The sequence below is a fragment of the Vulpes lagopus genome, chromosome 10 (assembly GCF_018345385.1).
Source record: "Vulpes lagopus strain Blue_001 chromosome 10, ASM1834538v1, whole genome shotgun sequence".
Lineage (NCBI taxonomy): Eukaryota > Metazoa > Chordata > Mammalia > Carnivora > Canidae > Vulpes > Vulpes lagopus.
The window spans coordinates 68,664,017-68,682,389 of NC_054833.1; the positions used below are offsets into that span (position 1 = coordinate 68,664,017).

At 46.0% G+C, this 18,373-nt stretch overlaps 1 protein-coding gene across 8 annotated transcripts in view; it reads right to left on the minus strand.

Annotated features, from left to right (window-relative positions):
• The window catches only part of LOC121499604 (myosin phosphatase Rho interacting protein), a 147,227-nt gene that overhangs the window by 28,703 nt on the left and 100,151 nt on the right, over positions 1–18,373 (minus strand). For 7 of the 8 annotated variants that reach the window (XM_041770430.1, XM_041770431.1, XM_041770429.1 and 4 more), the window contains 5 exons: positions 9,653–9,794; positions 8,651–8,764; positions 7,064–7,120; positions 5,752–5,820; positions 2,700–2,789 (listed from right to left, as the gene is read on the minus strand). In XM_041770430.1, the coding sequence (XP_041626364.1) occupies positions 2,700–2,789; positions 5,752–5,820; positions 7,064–7,120; positions 8,651–8,764; positions 9,653–9,794 (472 nt within the window). The remainder of the gene's footprint in view (positions 1–2,699; positions 2,790–5,751; positions 5,821–7,063; positions 7,121–8,650; positions 8,765–9,652; positions 9,795–18,373) is intronic. The other variant, XM_041770428.1, reaches the window with a different exon arrangement.

The window sequence follows — 18,373 nt, forward strand, 5'->3', positions numbered from 1 at the left end:
ACAAGCCAGAGCTCCAGAGGCTCCCCTCCTGTCAGAAGCTGCCTCTGCTGCCCCACTTCAGCACAAGTCCACCATGCTCTGGGGTGTGAGACTTCACACCTGGCTTCTCCCTCACCTGGCCAGAGCCACATCCCAGGTGCTCTTCCAGCATGGCAGCTCTCACCAGTTTCTTTGCCCCTCATTGCTTGGCCTTCTGCCTCTACCTTCCCCTCCTTTCTAAGTGTACTGTGGGTCCTTCTGGATGTGTCTTACTAAGGCATAGCTGTCTTGTGTCATCCAGCACATGGCAGTGCTTCCACCAACCTCAGGACAAGACCGATTACGGACCCGGCATGCAAGGCTCCCATTTTGCCACCTTCTACTGGCTTTTGCACTCAGCTATCTTGTGGGTGCTAGACAAGGACACCGCAAACTCAGTCCTCCAGCCTTGCCTCACAAGATCCTAAAGCTCCTTAGTGGTCCAGGCTGAGCCCCTCCTGGGACCCACTCTCCCACAGTGAAATCAGTCTCTTCTGGCTTACAACTCTGAGTCCATGGGGCTCATGGAAAAGCATTAGAACTAGAGAGAAGCTCACAGTGTCCCACCCAGGGTAAAGTGAAGAGGGGTCTGACTGGCAGCTGAGATCAGCTAGGGAGCATAGGTGACTCAGAAATGACTTTGTGACCAAGAGAGCAAGTGAGTTCTTAGAGAGAAATCGGCACCTGCGTGGTTCTGGCCACGGCCTCATCACACAGAAAGCAGCCCTGGAACAATGAAGTTGTAATACACTCCGTGACAGGTACTGAGTTAATGATAAAACACTTGTTACCCCCAGGATACCCTACTCAGGGAGATCTGCTCTTTAAAATGGAGAGGCAGGGGTGAAGGTGTGGGGCTCAGCATGGGACTGCAAAACCAGAATTCACCACTGTCTCCAAAGCTGACATGCTGGCTTATCAAGCATGTCTATTCCTCCTGCAGGCACAAAGGCATAAGAGCATCACAGCAGGGCGCCACAGGCCACCGAGATCCACAGTTCATGCCCTGGCCCTGATGCCAGGCCATCAGTACAACCTCCAACTAGGACTTGGTGTCCACACAGTTGCCCTGCATGGAGGGAATGCCATGACCAGTTGCCTGCTGGGCTGCTGCCTGCATTTCTCCTTGTAATAAACTCACTGGCCTTTGGGTCTGAACCTTGGTCTCCTCTGGGCTTGGTTACTACAAGTTAGTCCCAACATGTCTGATATACTCTCAGTCCAGAAATACTGAGTTTCTAGACCCAAAGATCTAACGGTAAGACCCTGTGAAAGGCAACCCAACTAGAGTCCTAGCTCCCTGTGAGAAAACGAGTCCCAGGTGGCAGTTCTGTCAGGCTGATCATTAGCACGCACTCCCAAGGCCCCTGTGAGGGAAGAATTAGCTTTGCCCAAAGAGAGGTTTGGCCTTTGTCCCAGATCCTGGGAAGTAACCTGGGAATCCCTATTATTCAGGGTGGGGACTCTGGGATATGTGAAATCAGCCGAGCTCTGGCAGAGGGCTGGAAACTGTATTTGACTACATGGACAGTAACTCAATCAATAGTCACAAAGCTTCAATAAAACTCTGGACATGGGACACCTGGGTGGCTCAGTGGTGGAGCATCTGCCTTTGGGCTTCTGGGATTGAGGCCCCTGTCAGGCTCCCTACAGGGAGCCTGCTTCTCCCTCTTCCTGTCTCTGCCTCTCTGTGTCTCTCATGAATAAATAAATAAAACCTTAAAAAAACAAAAACAAAACCAAAACCAAAACTCTGGACACTGGCTTGGGTGAGCTTTCTGGGCTGGAAGTTCTGGGTACTGCCATACATCTCCCAAGAGGGTAATGCAACCCCAGAGACTTGGAAGGTTTGTGTTTAGGGCCCTGCCAGTACAATTCTCCCTGTCTGTTCCTCTGCCTTGTTCTGATTTGCATCCTTTTGCTACAATCAAACTATAATTGTTAAGTTTAGTGCTTTTTTGGGTCCAGTGAGTCACTCTGGCCTGTTAAGCCCTAAGGGCAGTTTTGGGTACCCCCTGACCTTGCATTTGGGTGTCAGAATGAGGACAGATGCAGCAGTTGAGGACTATGCCCTAACCTTGAGCCTGCCTGCCTCCAGGTAGCTTGAGCCACCAGCTTTAATGAAACAGCCAGGGAGAACCATTTCATTTTTCTGATCATATTCTTTTTGGGGGCGGGGGGGGGGGGCAATGCCTTGCGCTCCTGAGTCCCTCACAAGACTGTGGGGGGAAAAGACTTGTATGTGGATGAACACACGTCCAAATGAAAGAATAAATGAGTAAAACCCTAGTATTCAAGGCTTCACTAACACTTCTATTCTTATTTCTTATATCCCATGTCCTTCCCAACTGCCAGCACTTTAAAGAAAAAGAGAAGACAAAGACCTTCAGTAATAGAAAACTACTAAATGGAATTGAGAAGAAAGATGCTAATGTCTCATTCTGTTGTTGAGATCACAAACTGGGGTTGGGATGAGGTGCTAGGGACAGAGGAAGGCACAGGTCAAGGTACCAGCGATGACAGCAAAGACCAAGTGCCGACCAAGCCCATGAGAGAGGTCAGGCTTGCCTACAAGTGTCCCCGAACCAGGACGTCGGTTTTTGGAAAAATGTCCCCGCGGGTCAAGCCCATGTCCCCCACCTCCACACCAAGCCTGTCTCCGAACTCCACCCCAGGCTCACATGTATCTGAAAGCCATAGTTTCTCTGGACTGGATACTCTGTGACATCGTAACACGTAGACAAGTCAATTTCCCCGTCCAAGTCAGCCGCCTACAGAGAGAAATGAGAGGATCTTAGGAGATTGAGAAAGTAAAAGTCAACACCTAGACAAGTGAATTTCCATGTTAGCTTTATTTTTAGTGGGTATATACACTGACAAGTGAAGATGCTGCCTATCCTATGCTACCTGGAAGCATCAATGCCATGTCCCTGTGTATCCTGCCAAAGATATCTCATGCCAGGGGTTGGCAAACGTGATGGTGGAACTCTTTTAGTCTTAAAAATTGAGGGTTCCAAAGAGTTTTCATTTATGTGGGTTTTACCTATTCATGATATTTAGCATATTAGAAATAAACTAGAAAAAAGTAAACATATTTGCTCATTTAAGAACAAAAATAGGGCAGCCCTGGTGGTCCAGCGGTTTAACGCCACCTTCAGCCCAGGGTGTGATCCTGGAAACCTGGGATCGAGTCCCACGTTGGGCTCCCTGCCTGGAGCCTGCTTCTCCCTCTGCCTGTGTCTCTGCCTCTCTCTCTCTCTCTCTCATGAATAAATAAATAAAATCTTAAAAAAAAAAAAAAAAAAAAAGAACACAAATAAACCAAAGAATATTTTTAAAAGTCAGCAAGGGATTTTTAAAAATCTTTAAATGCTTGGCTTCCAAGGACAGTTGGATTCTCATATCTGTTGCTGGATTCAACTTGTTTAGTATGTCATTTTGTTTTTTTTTTTAAAGGAAAATCCACTTTTTTTTTTTTAATTTTTATTTATTTATGATAGTCACAGAGAGAGAGAGAGGCAGAGACACAGGTGGAGGGAGAAGCAGGCTCCATGCACCGGGAGCCTGATATGGGATTCAATCCCGGGTCTCCAGGATCGCGCCCTGGGCCAAAGGCAGGCGCCAAACCGCTGCGCCACCCAGGGATCCCTAGTATGTCATTTTGAATGACGTATGGTTGACCCTTGAATACTACGGTTTTGAATTGTGTGGGTCCAGTTGTACATTTTTTTTTTAATGTAGTATGGTACTGTAAGTATATTTTCTCTTCCTTATGATTTTCTTAATGGCCTTTTCTCTAGCTTGCTTTATGGTAAGAATACAGTATACGATACATGTAACATGCAAATGTGTTAATCAACTGTTTGTGCAGTTGTTAAGGCTTGTGATCAACAGTAGGCTCCTAGTTCAGTTTTGAGGGAGTCAAAAGTTACATGCAGGTTTTTATCTGCACAAGGGGATGGCACCTCTAGCATCTCTGTTTGTCAGGGGTTACTGTACATGAAGATAGTCCAGCCTTACATAGATCGAGATTGGAAAAGGAAGACACTTTAGTAGTCATTTCTTTCTTTTATCCAGTTTCATTGGGGAATAACTGACATACGTCACTGTAGAAGTTGAAGGTGTACAGCAATGAAGGTCTGATTTACATACACTGGGAAAAGGTGTACATTCTTAAAGGTTAACTGCAAAGTGGAATCTGAAATCCTATCAAGGGACTTTCTATACTGTTATATTAAAATACACGGTTTTCACTGCCCTCTGAATGGACCTGTACCCGTGCGTGACCTTCTAACTTTATGTACTGGTCATTTGGAAGACATCAGGTTATGCGTTATCCTCTACAAGTTGACATATTTCATTACATGAGCTCAAAACATGTTAGTATTAGCACCTAGTCATCAGGACAGTCTGTAAGTAAAGGGAAGCTGTCAAATTTCTGATGGGGAATACAAATATTTCAAAGCTCCAATTTTGCTTGAAAGCTCAAATTATATCATTGGCAATGAACTGTCTGTTGTTTTCTTTGAAGGGATAGACTCATTTGGTTCTTTAAGAAAGTGTCTGCCAAACGCTCAACGTGAGCAAGCAGTTTGTCTCTGCGTTACTCTTTTAAGTGCAGACAGTATTGCATGAGGAGAAGTCACCAGTTTGGCATAAGTGCTTGCCCATGAGGCACCCATCATACTCTGGTACACAGTAAATGTAACTTATGCTCACTGTTGATTTTGAATCACAGAATATAGAAAGAGGAGTATTCAAGAACTGAGACTTTAAATGGCATTTTAATTTTACAACAATAGTTTTGAGTGTACCAGCCCCCTGAAATGGTCTCTAGGCATCCACAGACTACACTTGGAGAACTGCTGGTCTACGCACCCACTACCAACCACACACGCTCCGTGTTGCCTGACTTCAGGCGGCACCAGGGACCTGCTGCCCACAGTATTCTCATCTACCTTGAATCTCTAACATCTTTCCACTGAGTCCCTACAGAACTTCCCTTTTTTCACGTTCAGGATATGTAAATATATATAACCAGTCTTTAATGACCAATATTTAGATTCTTGCCAATCTTCTGCTATTACAAAAGCGGAGGAATGACTAAACTTGGGCAAAGATCTTTTCCTGTATGTGGAAATATATATGAAGGATTCCTGGAGTGGAATGCAAGGGAAAAGGTAGGAACACAGACTTGCCCAATTGCTCAAAAGAGATGGTATTTTTGTAGGTGAAGAAAAAAGAGCCCCTTCTGGTTGGTCTTCAACCATGGAATCAAGATAGTCAATTGGGCCAACTAAATTCATTTGCCACATCCCATCTTTGTCCAAAAGACAAAGGACAAGATTTACTTCCGTTTCTTCAAGAGACTCAATTCTCTATGAAATCTTTGTTGAAAAAACAAAACTGCTCATCCTGACTTTTAAATTAAGACATCTTTCAGTGTTTTTCAAAGAACGGAGAAAAGAGAAGCCACTGAAACACACACCCCGCCTAAAGTAGGGCCTCAAAATAGCCCAACGTTTCAGGAAGAATCAGTCACGAGATCAGAAACTGGTCACACTATGCTCAGACTTCCCACCAATCCAGACCTGGAAACCCAAGACAGCAACTTGGACACCAGTTGACAGACAGAAGGGCACTTGAGCCCGGAGAAGCAGTGGCTGAGAGCCTGGGGCTCCTGTGGCCACCCGGACCCATCTCCACAATTAGGAAAGAAGACAAGACACTCACCTCCTCAGCTGCCGAATCCCTGTAGTATCTCAGACTTTGATCAGCAAGGACAAACCAGTGTTTCTTCCACTAAAAGGGAAAGGAGAAAGCAGACTCAATGACCACGCAGCACATTTACTGCTCTAAGGCAATCCACAGCCAGAGTCCTGGGGGCACCTCCCAGAGCGCAGGAAAAGCAGAGGGCAGGCGGTCCCTCCCACGAGTGGCAGACACACACAGGACTCTGCTCAGGCCACAGGCAGCCATGCGCACATGACCTCAGGGCACTTGCTAAAGCTGCGGCTCCCCCGTGACAAGGCAGCATGGAGAGCTGGGGTGGGCCACAGGCTATGAGCTCTCTGTAACCCACAGTGGTGTGGCTGGTGAAAAGTGCTTCGCAGTCCTCAGTCTCAACTTCAGAGGCTGCAGACAGGGGGCTGAGCCCTCAGAGCTGAAAGGTGGCTGTGAAAACAGCATCTCCATCCTTAGGTGGCTACCTGTGAGCCACAGCCACTGGCTGGCTAACCAGAGAGGCGCGCCCACCTGCAGCCAGCAGGAGCAAACCAGCCAGCCAGATTCCCAAGTCTTCACTGTGAGTAGCAAGGAGGGAGACTTGAGTCTTCAGGAAAGGCCAAGGGGATTGATATGGAGAGAGAAAAAGAGGATGTTTCGGCACAGTCAGTCAGGAAACAGGAGGAGCTCAGGAGGGTGGGGTTTGGGGGCCTCTCAGTAAGAACTAGCAGGCTCCTCTCTTCGTGCCTTCCTGTAGGCCTGGCCTTCCAGCCCCAAGCAGGGTCAAGGTGGGGCTAGTAAGTTCAGCTGCAAATCGCTCTTCCTGTTGGAGTGTGATGGCAAGAATGTACCACACTGGCTTCTTTCAGGACTGTGGCTGAGCTGGAGTCTCTGATAGTCTAGCAACCCTCAGCTGCTGTCCACTTGGCCTGCCTTGTGAGCAACCATAAGTCAATCATACAACCAGAGGCATCTCCTGTTCCTGAGAATCCTGGGCTCCCCAGGAACATTTAGGAAAGAGTACCAAGTAGAAAGTTAACATTGTAGGATGCTTCCCTGGCCTGAGGCTGAGATCCCTGCGGGGTGTAGGAGGGCAATCTTCTCCAGAGGTCCCCACCCCCCACTGTAGAACTGAGGGTGGGGGAGGCGGTGCACCTCCGGTTCCCTGATGAGACGGAGGTCTCGGCCTCAGTCCTGGTCCACCAGAGGAGAGACCATGCTGGATGTGGGGGACTGAATCAGTGTTCCTACACCCACTGGGGACAAGGCCAGGTAGACTTTGTACCTACTGCCCATTGCCACAGCAGCCCTGCATGCTCACCTGGCCGTCCTCATACTGCTTGGTTAGCCAGCCTTTCTTGAAATTCAGCAGGTCAGGCTAAGAAAGGGAGAAAAAAAGAACAGTTTAGAAGAAAGCACACTGATATCCCAGTTGTGGGGAAAGTATGACTGAGGGGCAGGCATCTCTGTCCAGATGAGGTGGGCAGCAGAAAAAGGGGTTTCTCCATCTGCCCACAAATATTCCACAGACTTATGTGTCTTCGAGGGAGGAGATGCCAGGCTCGGTGGGCTGATAGGGAAGGAAGGCAAGGCCCCAATGCTCTGTGAGCAGCAGCAGTGGGGCTGCCCAGGAGCACAGAACAGCCCAGAGGGAGAGGCATTTAGTGTTTGCCATGAAGGGGAAAATCTGCGGTGAGCACTAGAAGAAGAAATCAGAAGTTCTCACAGAAGCCATGGAAGACAGAGAGGAAGACTGAAGAGCAAGGCCCACGTACGGTGTTGAGCAAAGATGCAGCAGCAAGCCTGCTGAGGCCCTGAGGCCACATATCAAACAGGATGAGGTTCAGTCTCCATTTCCCTGCAAGATGCAACTCTGGACAGCTGACAGGAAAGCAGGGGTGCTGTCCCTGCCGGACTCTCCTGCACCAAGGTACCTGGGTCTGAGGAGTCGCGGGAGGAAGCACTTGAGGACCACCTGCAGCCCAGTGGGGCCTTGCTTGTGTTTCACTCCTGGACACCTGCAAAGCCAGTGCCTACAGAAATGTGGATCATCCTTCCCTTCACCCCATGTGCTTGCTCTCTACTCTCCTATAGCTATCCTGACCAGAAACAGGCTGTGATGTCTTTCCATATTAGAAAACCAGGAGGGAGTTATGGGAACAGGAATTCGGTGGCAGGACCACCTCCAGCCACACACGTTCTGGGAATCTCTGATCCAAACCTCCAAGCCAAATCCAGATTCAAGGAAAAATCAAACTTCTTCCAGGTAAGCCCGCCTATCCTTGTTCAGGGTCATGTCAGTGTGTTTTTGGTGGCTCCATATCCCAGGGGTAGAAGTGGCTCTGACCTTGGGCTTCTCAGGAAGCTGAGGACAGAACAAAGAGGAGCCCTGGGTCACCATGTGAGTAGCTGTCCTTCACTCCCAGGGCCTTTGGCCTGCCACTCTCAGCTCCCCAAGGGAGCAATGGTGATGTCTCACCATGCACCGACTGCACCTCCACTGCAGCTCAAAGGACCAAGGGCAAAGGCCCTTCTCCTTTTGCAGTGAAACGCCATGAACAAGGCAAGGGCTCCTAGCAAGAGAGGAGCCCAGTGATCAAAATTTCACTGACACAAACACCCAAAACAAGAACAAAGGTTCCCTGCTGTGGACCTGGCTCCTCAAAGTCAGGATTTTCCTGCCTTGGCCAAGTGGCTTCCTCTATTGGGGACTTCAGAGCTCAGGATGCCCACGTAGAGTCCAAAAGGGGAAAGAAACACAGCATCTGCTTCCCACGCACAGACGCAAAGGCCGGTGCAGAGGGGACAGCCAGCACAGACGCACGGACATAAGCAGACAGTGACCCCAAGTGACAGAAGCGGCAGGAGCAGCGTCTCCAGGCCTCGGTGCGCGGGCGCCTGGGCTCACCGTCAGGGAGGACTCCGTGGACCTCCTATCCAGTGACTTGGCTCTTCGGTGTGGAGACATGGGGGTGGCCGAGGTGTCCGGGAGAGGAGCTGTGGGGGCTTCGTTGGGGAGATCCTGTGGCAGAGAGCAGCCGCCAGTCAGTACAAGCCAGTGAACTTAGGCGGGGAGCAGGGAGACCAGCACCTGGAGCTGTGGGAGGGTCAAGACTGTTCCTGGGTGAGGACAAGAGCACTTTGTCTGGGCTCCCATGGCCAAGTCTGGGCCAACACTGGGACAGGAGCTGGCATCCCGGTACTCCTCGTCCAGCGCCTCTCGCTTCATGCGGCGAGTTCAAAAACACACTCTAGTTGTTGGAACAGCCTTTTCTTTCAGATGCATTTCTCACCATCACTTTCTGGTCCTACCCCTGCCCCCTGGCTTCTTGGGATCACAGACAGAAGAGCTCTGGGCTCTGTGCAGGCCAGCAGCAGAGCACCTCATGAATCCAGAGAGAAGGTGGGGAGGGAGATGAAGATGCAACATTCGAACACAGCAGGGTCACAAGAGGTGGGGGGGGCTGCCTGGGGAGAAGGAGGAGGATTCAGAAGAGGGATCTTCCCCTGGACTAAGAGGAGCGAGGGCGATGGCCACCACTTGAAAGAAAGAGGAAGGAAGGTGCTCAGCCTTGTGGCTGGGCTGCCTCAGAGAGAAAGAGAGCAGCTCTAGCTACGACCTGGGATCTAAGGCTCGCCAGACTAGCCTTTAGCAGAAATGGATGAAGTTCCGACAGGAAGATGCAGAAGACAGTCCTCGCCCTCAAGAAAGCCACTCGCTGGAAGGGAGGAGAGGCATGAGCAGACAACCAGGAAACAAGAGCAGGGAACTCGGCGGCAGTGGGTCCAGGTGTGTGTTTGGGGAGGGGGGCGCTGTGAGAAGGGGTGAGGCCATATGTCCACCAGGTCCCTGTGGCCACATGTGGCACCGCCTGTGCCTCAGCGCTGGCCCCAGACCCCAGATGCTCACCCGTTTCCTAGGAAACGCCCTCTTCTCACTGCGGCCCTGGCGAGTGTCACTGGATGGTGAAGGCCCAGATGATGAGTTAGTCTCCATGTGCTCTGCCTTCTCAATGTCCAAGGCCTCAAATTTCTCAATGACCTGGGACCTCCTGCAAGAGAGGACACAAGGCTGTGAGGGGGAGACAGCCCCCCACCCCCACCCCACAGCCTGAGGCGGGCTTGGTCTCGAGTCACAGAGGAGTTCCTTCAGCCAACACTGCCATGCCTGGTCCATCCTGGCCTTTCCTGGGCCTCCCGTTTTGCAGGGCATGTAGGCTGTGCACATGGCACCCTGGGATGGTTCACCGGACACTCCTCCCCAAGCTCTCTGTCCCATCACCGTGGAGGGGGAAGCCATGCAGGGGCTGGCAGCAGCTCAGGGCCAAGGGCCATCCCTTCCCCCAGGCCTGTCCTTTCCCTCTGCCTCCCATACCAGAGGCTCTTGCATGGTCTGTTGACACACTCAGCAATCACACAGCTCATCGCCTGGCATCCTCTCCTAAGCCACAGACATGATCAGAAGGCAACCACCACCACCTGGAAGGGGGACAGCCTCCATCCTCCCTGCATTCCTCAGCAGATCATGATGCAGCCCCCACCCCAGGGCATCCAAAATTTAGCAAGAGAAAGGCCCATGAATTAACATCGTTTCTGCCACAGTAAAAAGAATCAAAAACCAAATTAAAACAAAAACAAAGCAAGTTGATTTCGTGTGAAAAGGCCGAGGCATCATCAGGCCATCTACGGCTGGACACGGAGCTGAGATGGGAGCGAAGCAGGCGAAGGAAGGGCGAGTAACGTCACACAGCGACACAGCAGGAGAAGGCGGAGAGGGGCAAGACCTGAAAGAAAATAAGGCTGGAAAATGAATAAACAGAAAGGGACTGCTTGTTAAAATCAAATAATGCTAAATCAAAAATTATCCAAAGAATTAAAGAAACAAAAACCCAAGGTGATTACTGAGAAGGGGAGACCATCCTTGTCCCCGAAGTTACAAGGAGTCACCATGGTGGCTGAGGGCAGAGAGGCCAGGTGGGGCATGTGGGCAGATGCTGAGTCTTCCTCACCCCTGGGGGCCACCCACTGTGGGGGCCTGAGACTTGGACATTGTTTTAAAAAGCATAACAAGGCCCCGAATGGAGTCACTCGTGCTAAGCCCACTCACCAAACTGAGACTTAGTATCTAAATTATAGTTTCAAGCTTCCCCAGGAGTGGAATCTTAAACCAGTCAATCTGGAATTACCTGGTCAGCACTAGTGAAGTGATCTGCTTGACAGAACCCTTGCTGTCCCCCAAGGGAAGGTGACCTTGCCCAAAACAATGCCCCTTTTGCCAGTAATTTCCTTGTCCCACTCCCTTCTGCCTCTAAAAGTCTTTCATTTTTGTATAGCTCCTCAGAGCTCCTTTCTGTCTGCTAGATGGGATGCGGAATCACTGAATAAAGCCAGTATCTTCAAAATTTACTCAGTTGAATTTTATTTTACAGATTTGGTGGCAGTGGTGGGACCTGAAGGAAACTTCAGACAGCTCTGAGGACAATGAGAAACATAGCTAACTGTAGTACCTGTGAATTGTTGGTGTTCTCTGTCTTTCTTGCCATTTCTGAGGGCCACAGGAAATTCCTCATGGTTCTGAGCTCTGCTCTCTTTGTGTTGAGCTCCCTACCTAATAGGCTTTTTGTGGTCCCCCACTTGACTAGACCATGCTGGGAACCGTGCTTAGTTCAGTTTGTAACGTTCCATTTGACTGGAACCCCAATCCTCAGTTCAGTCCCCAGATTCCCCATTGGGGACTTCCGATGGTTCAGTCTGCAATTCTGCATTTGATGGGAATCCCAGTCCACAGTTCCCATTCTTTGGGGTCTGCTGGTTCAGTACTTTCCCCACCCCAGTTCCACACTGAGAATTGCTGTTGGTGCACACAAAGCTTTCTACTGGTTGGGAGCATCACAGTTACTGCTGGTACACTAACGTGTACACAAGGTAAAGGCTATCGCTAATGAGAATCTCAGAAGCCAAAAGCTATGAAATTGGTGGGCACAGGCTAAGCACTTAAAGATCTCTTAGTGTCTGCCACCTAACTGAGAGTCCTGTGTCAGGATAAGCTGGTCACGGAATGGACACTGCTGTGACACAGGGTCACCTGCCACACAATTTCCAACCAAGCAGCATATCCCTTTAGGTATTAATTTGGCTCTGGGAGACTCAAAGGCTTAGCTAGAAGAAATGGGATCTTTAAATTCCAGAGTTGAGCACACCAACTTCTAGCACACCTACTTAATTTTATGGCTAAGAACTATAGTCCCAGAAGCTATAGATATCTACAAAAATGCAAAATCTTACTAAAGATAACAGCATTACAATGGCTAATATGGGAATATTCCAATTAGACAAGATCACTTATTTAAGAAGTGCACTAAAAGCCAGCATTCCTAAATCAAACAAACAGAATAGGGTGCCTATTTTAGTTGGTATGCAGAAGCTTTCAAAGGCTTCAGGATTCCAAAACAGTTTCATTGAAAGTTTTACTGCAAAGGCCAATGAAAAATTAAAGACATAAAAGATATCTAAAACAACACCCAGGTCTCCCCCATAAAAACAGGCAGAAGCCAGAGAAAAGTGAGAATTCATACCAGAGTCAGCTCTCCTGAATCTCCAATCTGTAATGCCCAGTCAAGAGACAAAAATAAAATTTCACATTCTCCCTTTCTTTCCAAACCCATTGGTTCTTGATCCTTTCTCTCTCAGAGGCACCTACTGCCTTCTTGTCATGTTTTGTGCTCTAAGAACTGGCTTGGTTGTCTGCCTGAATGGGATCTGCAGGTTGCTGGTTCTTTCTTTTGCCTATCTTTGAGAGTAACTCTGGGAATACCTGTTTGGCTAGGTGGTTGAGCGTCTGCCTTTGGGTCAGGGCATGACCCCAGAGTCCCGGGGTCTAGTCCCTCATCAGGCTCCTTGCATGGAGCCTGCTTCTCTTGTCTCTGCCTATGTCTCTGCCTCTGTCTGTGTCTCTCATGAATGAATAATATTAAAAAAAAAAAGTAACTCTGGATCTTTGGAAAGCAGTATCCTTTTATACCCACTTCTTTTAGTTCCCTTTTACATTGAAAGGGGGTTTTTCAATACTGCCAGAAACATGTGCTGTATGTTCTGGCTGAAAAGTGACAAGATACTTAAAAAGAGTTTTTAAATGGCTCTATGGTCAGAAGCTGGCCAAACTGGAAGCTGATAATCAGAGTCTGATAGGAAGTTTTTTTAGGCCTTCTTCCCTAAGCTAAAATGAAACTATGTGCCCAGAAGAAAAGCATCTGAAGCCTCTGTGAAAGGATTAAAACATTCCAAAGACAAACAGTTCTAAATCCAGAACACAGAAATCTTTTGACTTCCATCTCAGTTGGAAAGCTCCTCTCTGACATAAAGAAGCAAACTGAGGATAATGTAGTTGGATAGGTACTTATGGTCTCCTTTAAGCTGCAAACCCAATTCTTTGAGGAATTAAAGCAACTGTCCACATCTTATAAATCTTCACAAAACCAGAAATCTGGCTCCAGAAACAATCTGCAGTCCATCTCTTTTTTACCAATACCAAAACCACCTCTATAGATCTCAAAGGCTTCTAAGTATTGTGAAAATGTTGGCCTTAGGAAAAGTCTTTCTTGGAAGCATTTACATTTGTTTCCTGTGTCTCTGATGGGAATGTTCCACCTGGTCCTCTCTAGGATCTCTTATCTAGGCCATCTCTTTGAAATAACGTCAGGGACGAAATTCTATCCCAGAAAAAATAAAGAGGGAAAGGTTATTGGAACAAGGGTAAATGAAAAATCCTAAGTGTCTTCTCCACAAATATCATTAAAAAGCTTTAGCCATCTGACCAGGTATACTTATTTCATCTGCCAGAAACACAATATGGACCCAACTTAGAACTAGTTATTTTATCTGTCCGTGGCTAAAATTTTAGAATGGAAGCTGTAAGGTAGGGGTGTATTTTTAACCTATGGATGGTACTGCCAGAATTAATTTGTATAAGAGCTCTATTTAATTGGCTTCACGAAAAATTAAGTGCTTACATGAATTACATGCATATTCATACATTTGAATATATATAACATTCTAAAAATAGAAAGTAACCTAATGTTTTCAGGTACATGTGGTCTAGGAAAATATTCAGTATTAATTCTGATTTGTTAGTTTAGTTAAAATAGACATGTCTTTAGAGTTACTGACATAAACTATAGTTTATACCTACAACTTTTATTCTGAGTTTACTAGTCAAATAAGCTCATAGTGTCTTTGTTATAAACTTTGTCAATGGGAAACATAGAGTAAGATGACAGCTGACTTTGTCCAAATGTTTCACAAAGCTTTCATGGGTAGTTGAAACACAAATGATCTATGAATTAGACATATGTAAGTAATATATGCATTTTTAGGTGAACTTTTCAGCAATAATCATATTTTTGGAATGTCTACTTAAATGGTTTCCCCAAATCTTTTTGGTAAACAAATTTTTAAAGAGTTTTACTAAATTAAAGGGTTCCTGGGTGGCTCAGTCAGTTAAGTGTCTGCCTCCACCTCAGGTCATGATCCTGGGGTCCCGGGATCGGGCCCCGCATTGGGCTCTCTGCTCAGCAGACTCTGCTTCTCTCTCTCTGCCTCTGTCCCTCTCCCTGCTCGTGCTCTCTCTTTTGCTTTCTCTTCTCTCTCAAATAAATAAATAAAATCTTAAAAAAAAAAAAAAGAATTTTACTAAATTAAATGATACCTAGATCATCTCCAAATAAAATACTGAAATATTAATTACTGCACATACGTTTACCTACTTTATTATATAAAGAAAATAAAGATATTTGGGTCTATTAGTAAACACTTTGTGCTACACTGAAAAATCTATGATGAGAAAGCATGTTTCCAGAAGATACAAAATGTAGTCATTAATTCACCAAGCCATGAATGCTAACATAAGACAGCTCACAATTGTTTACTGCTTTATTTTCACAAGAAACTAAAGTTTTTAAGGGTTAGAAATTCTAATATATGTAGGATGTGTGTTCTTGGTAAAAGAAAATATGAGGAATGAAGATCTATTTTTGTTGAGGGAAAAGAAAGTGATTTTGCCCTAAAGTGAGACTGGTTATTGTTGAATGGAAAAAAAAAAAAAAACAGGACATATTTTACATGACCTTTTGTTAGAAATACTGCTAGTTCCTTAGTGTTTTGCTTTTCTAGATTTAGGGAAACATTTTCACTTAAGTGATTTATGACCTACAGCTATTTGGTAGGGCATACGTTTGTAAACAAAGATGAAACATTTACTTACTTTTTCTCCCTAACTGATCCCTCTAGAATTCATAAGCTCTTGGGTATTATTTTCATGGCAATATACTTGGTTATTTGTATTAAGTTCAATAAAAATCTGTTCTCCTTGTAACAGGACACGACTGGAAACACTGGCTATATTACCAAGGCTTTGACCGGAATGTCCTATTTTAGAGATATGCATAGACTCAGATATGACCAAATATCTTTAAGGAACTGCTTGGAAAAATTGGGCTGGTACCTTGCTCACAGGATTCCTGGCAGGCCTATGTACCTCAGAATATTTTGGGGAAACTTTTAAGAGAGAAATTCACCCAAACTATAGGTACTACAGCTAAAATTTAATGGTAAGTCTTTGGCTTGGCTTCCTGGCCTCAGAGAAGAGTTCAATCTGAGATTCCTTATATAAGGTTCCAGCAAAGTAGTTTTCAAAAGAACTTATATGGTCAATCATGATTCTTGCTGCACTTATAAAACGAGACTAAGTTAGAAAACAAAGAAAGGAAAAAAAAAAAAGAAAACAAAGAAAGAAAGAAAGAAACTAGGCTAAGTTTAATACACAGTAATTTTACTGTGATTATCTTTTTAAGAAATGGGAATAACTATAAAGAGAAAAACTGTGTTTGCATCTTTGTAGATACGAGATTCTAGGCTGTAATGGTCTTTGAGGTTTTCCTCTATACCTGTATATAACCTGGACTGGCTCCTGAATTCTAGTTTTTGCAAAAAATTTGGCTATGACTCTCCAAACTAACACTTCCAACTCTCTCCCATTCTTCTAATTTGGAATCGCTAAAGAACAAAGACTGCCCTCAAGGGCTATATCAGGTCCTCCTCATTCCCCAGGCAGCAACCAAACTTCAGGGAATTGAATCTTGCATCAACAGCTCCCAATTAAAAAGAGCCCCTTCAAACTCTAGGAACTATACAGCAGCTGGAGACCTCAAAATCAATTTGACTAGGAAGGAATGGACTTGAAAGTGGACTGCTATACCGAAGATGTCATTCTTTAAACATGAAATGAAATGTTTTCCTTTTCTCTTTCCTTTACTCTGGTACTGGCCTAGAAAGAAAGCCACCATCCATCTCTCTCAGGCCATTAGTAAGGGAAGGTAGGGGGTGGGACAATCTTTTAGATTGCTGGACTTATAAAAAGAGCTCTTTATCTGTCCATGATACTAGAGATATCCCCTCCCCATGACCAATTTCTCTTCTATTCCCAATTAATGCCCTGAACTGAGGAGTCACTTACACAGGCTGACTGACTTTTACACTTAGAACACCTAAGAACTAGTTTTCACCTTTCTATGATTATAACTATACTAGCCCAATTGGACACAAATACCTAAGGAAATCGTAGTACATTTGTATTCCCACGTTCCTGTGACTATCTAAATCCGATCTGCTCCTAATTATAAAAAGACCTCACCAGCAGCCTCCATCTTGGCAAGGTCAACATTGTTCTTGATAATAGGATATCCCCTGATTATCTTGCAGCTAAACAAGGAAATGTATGTGCTGTAGTCAATGCTACTTACGGCACCTAGATTAATACTTCTGGGAAAGTTAAAAATCAGTGACATAAAAATACCTGAAAAAACCACTTCAATTAAAAAAGTGACTCCTTCAATGGAGGTCTTTGAGTTATTTGATTTTGATTGGTTTGGGTCTTGGGGACCATGGATCCAAAATGCACTGCAGACATTGGGAATGATCCTGCTTAAAATAACCATAGGAGTCTCCCTCATGCACTATATTCTCTCAAAACCTTTAAATGCATGTTTGCAGCCACTAACCACAAAGCAAATGGCCTCCTTGGGTCTGGAACATCATAAAAGGAATGAAGAGAATACCTGACTTAAAACAATGTAAAGCTGAAGTTGTGACCTGTGAGCACCACAGAGATTCGGCAAAAAAAAAAAAAAAAAAAAGGCCTGTGAATACCACAGGAACAGCAAAAACTGCAAGAATTTGAGCAGTAGTTGGGAGTGGTGCTAAGGTCTTAAATTTTGATCACACCACTCAGTTAAGCTGAGAGTCTAACCAAAAGGGGGGCAGGGAGATGGGGTGCCTGGCTGGCTCAGTCAGAGGAGTGTGCGACTCATTCTTGACATTGGGGTCGTGAGTTTTGAGCCCCACTTTGGGGGTAGATATTACTTAAATAAATGGGTAAATAAACGAAAAAGGGGGGAGCATTGCTTCAAAAAAATTTAATAATCAAAAAAAGGGCAAAAGGCCCAGAATAGAGTCAACTGTGCTAAACCCAAGTCACCAAATGGTGGTTAATACCTAACTTACATTTTCAACCTCTCCCAGGAGTGGAATCTTAAGCTACTCAATTTGGAATTACCTAGTCCATACCAGTGGGGTAATCTACCCGATAGACCTCTGCTGTCCCTCAAAGGAAGGTGACCTTGCCCAAAACAATGCATTCTTTGCTGTTACTAACTTCCTTGTTCTGCTCTCCCCTGCCTCTAAAAGTCCTCTATTTTGTATAACACTTTCTGTTTGATAGACTGGATGCTGCCCAATTCATGAATTGTAGATCATAAGTCATATGATCATAAGATCTTTAAAATTCACTCAGTTGGGATCCCTGGGTGGCGCAGCGGTTTGGCGCCTGCCTTTGGCCCAGGGCGCGATCCTGGAGACCTGGGATCGAATCCCACGTCGGGCTCCCGGTGCATGGAGCCTGCTTCTCCCTCTGCCTTTATCTCTGCCTCTCTCTATCTCTCTGTGACTATCATAAATAAATAAAAATTAAAAAAAAAAAAAAAAAACTTAAAAAAAAAAAAAATTCACTCAGTTGAATTTTGTTTTTTCAACATTAATATGTCACCGAACCAGAGACCTGTCCTCCCAGGGACGCCCAGGCAAATGCCCCACGATCACCTAACAGGAAGGGTTTTACTTGCATTCTGGACTAGTGGCTGAGAGTCAAGGGGAAGCAAGTGAAGTACCTCTGAGCCCAAAAGATTAAAATCTAACTGAAGACTAATCTCTCTCTAAGGAAAAAGAGGAAATGGGTTGAAATCCTGAGACCCTGCCAAGAGACCAGTTTTTACTCAGGAAGGGTTACCAGTCAAAATGGGTCTCTTAGGTTTCTTCATCAAAGAAGTCTGAAGACCAAGGTGTAGAATTCTAGGGGCACCTGGGCCCTCTGCTCCTCTCTGTGCTTATGCACAAAGCAGGAGCTCTGGTGCCCTAAGCTTCTGCATAATCTTCTCCAGCAACAGAACGTGTTCCCAGGCCAACCTGCCAGAACCAACAGTGCAGGCAGCAGAGGCCGAGGGAGGCAGCGGCAGAGGGTATGTGTTGTGAGTGCAGGAAGCTCAGGCAGCAGTAGGAGTTCCTGGGAACCACAGGAAGCTCT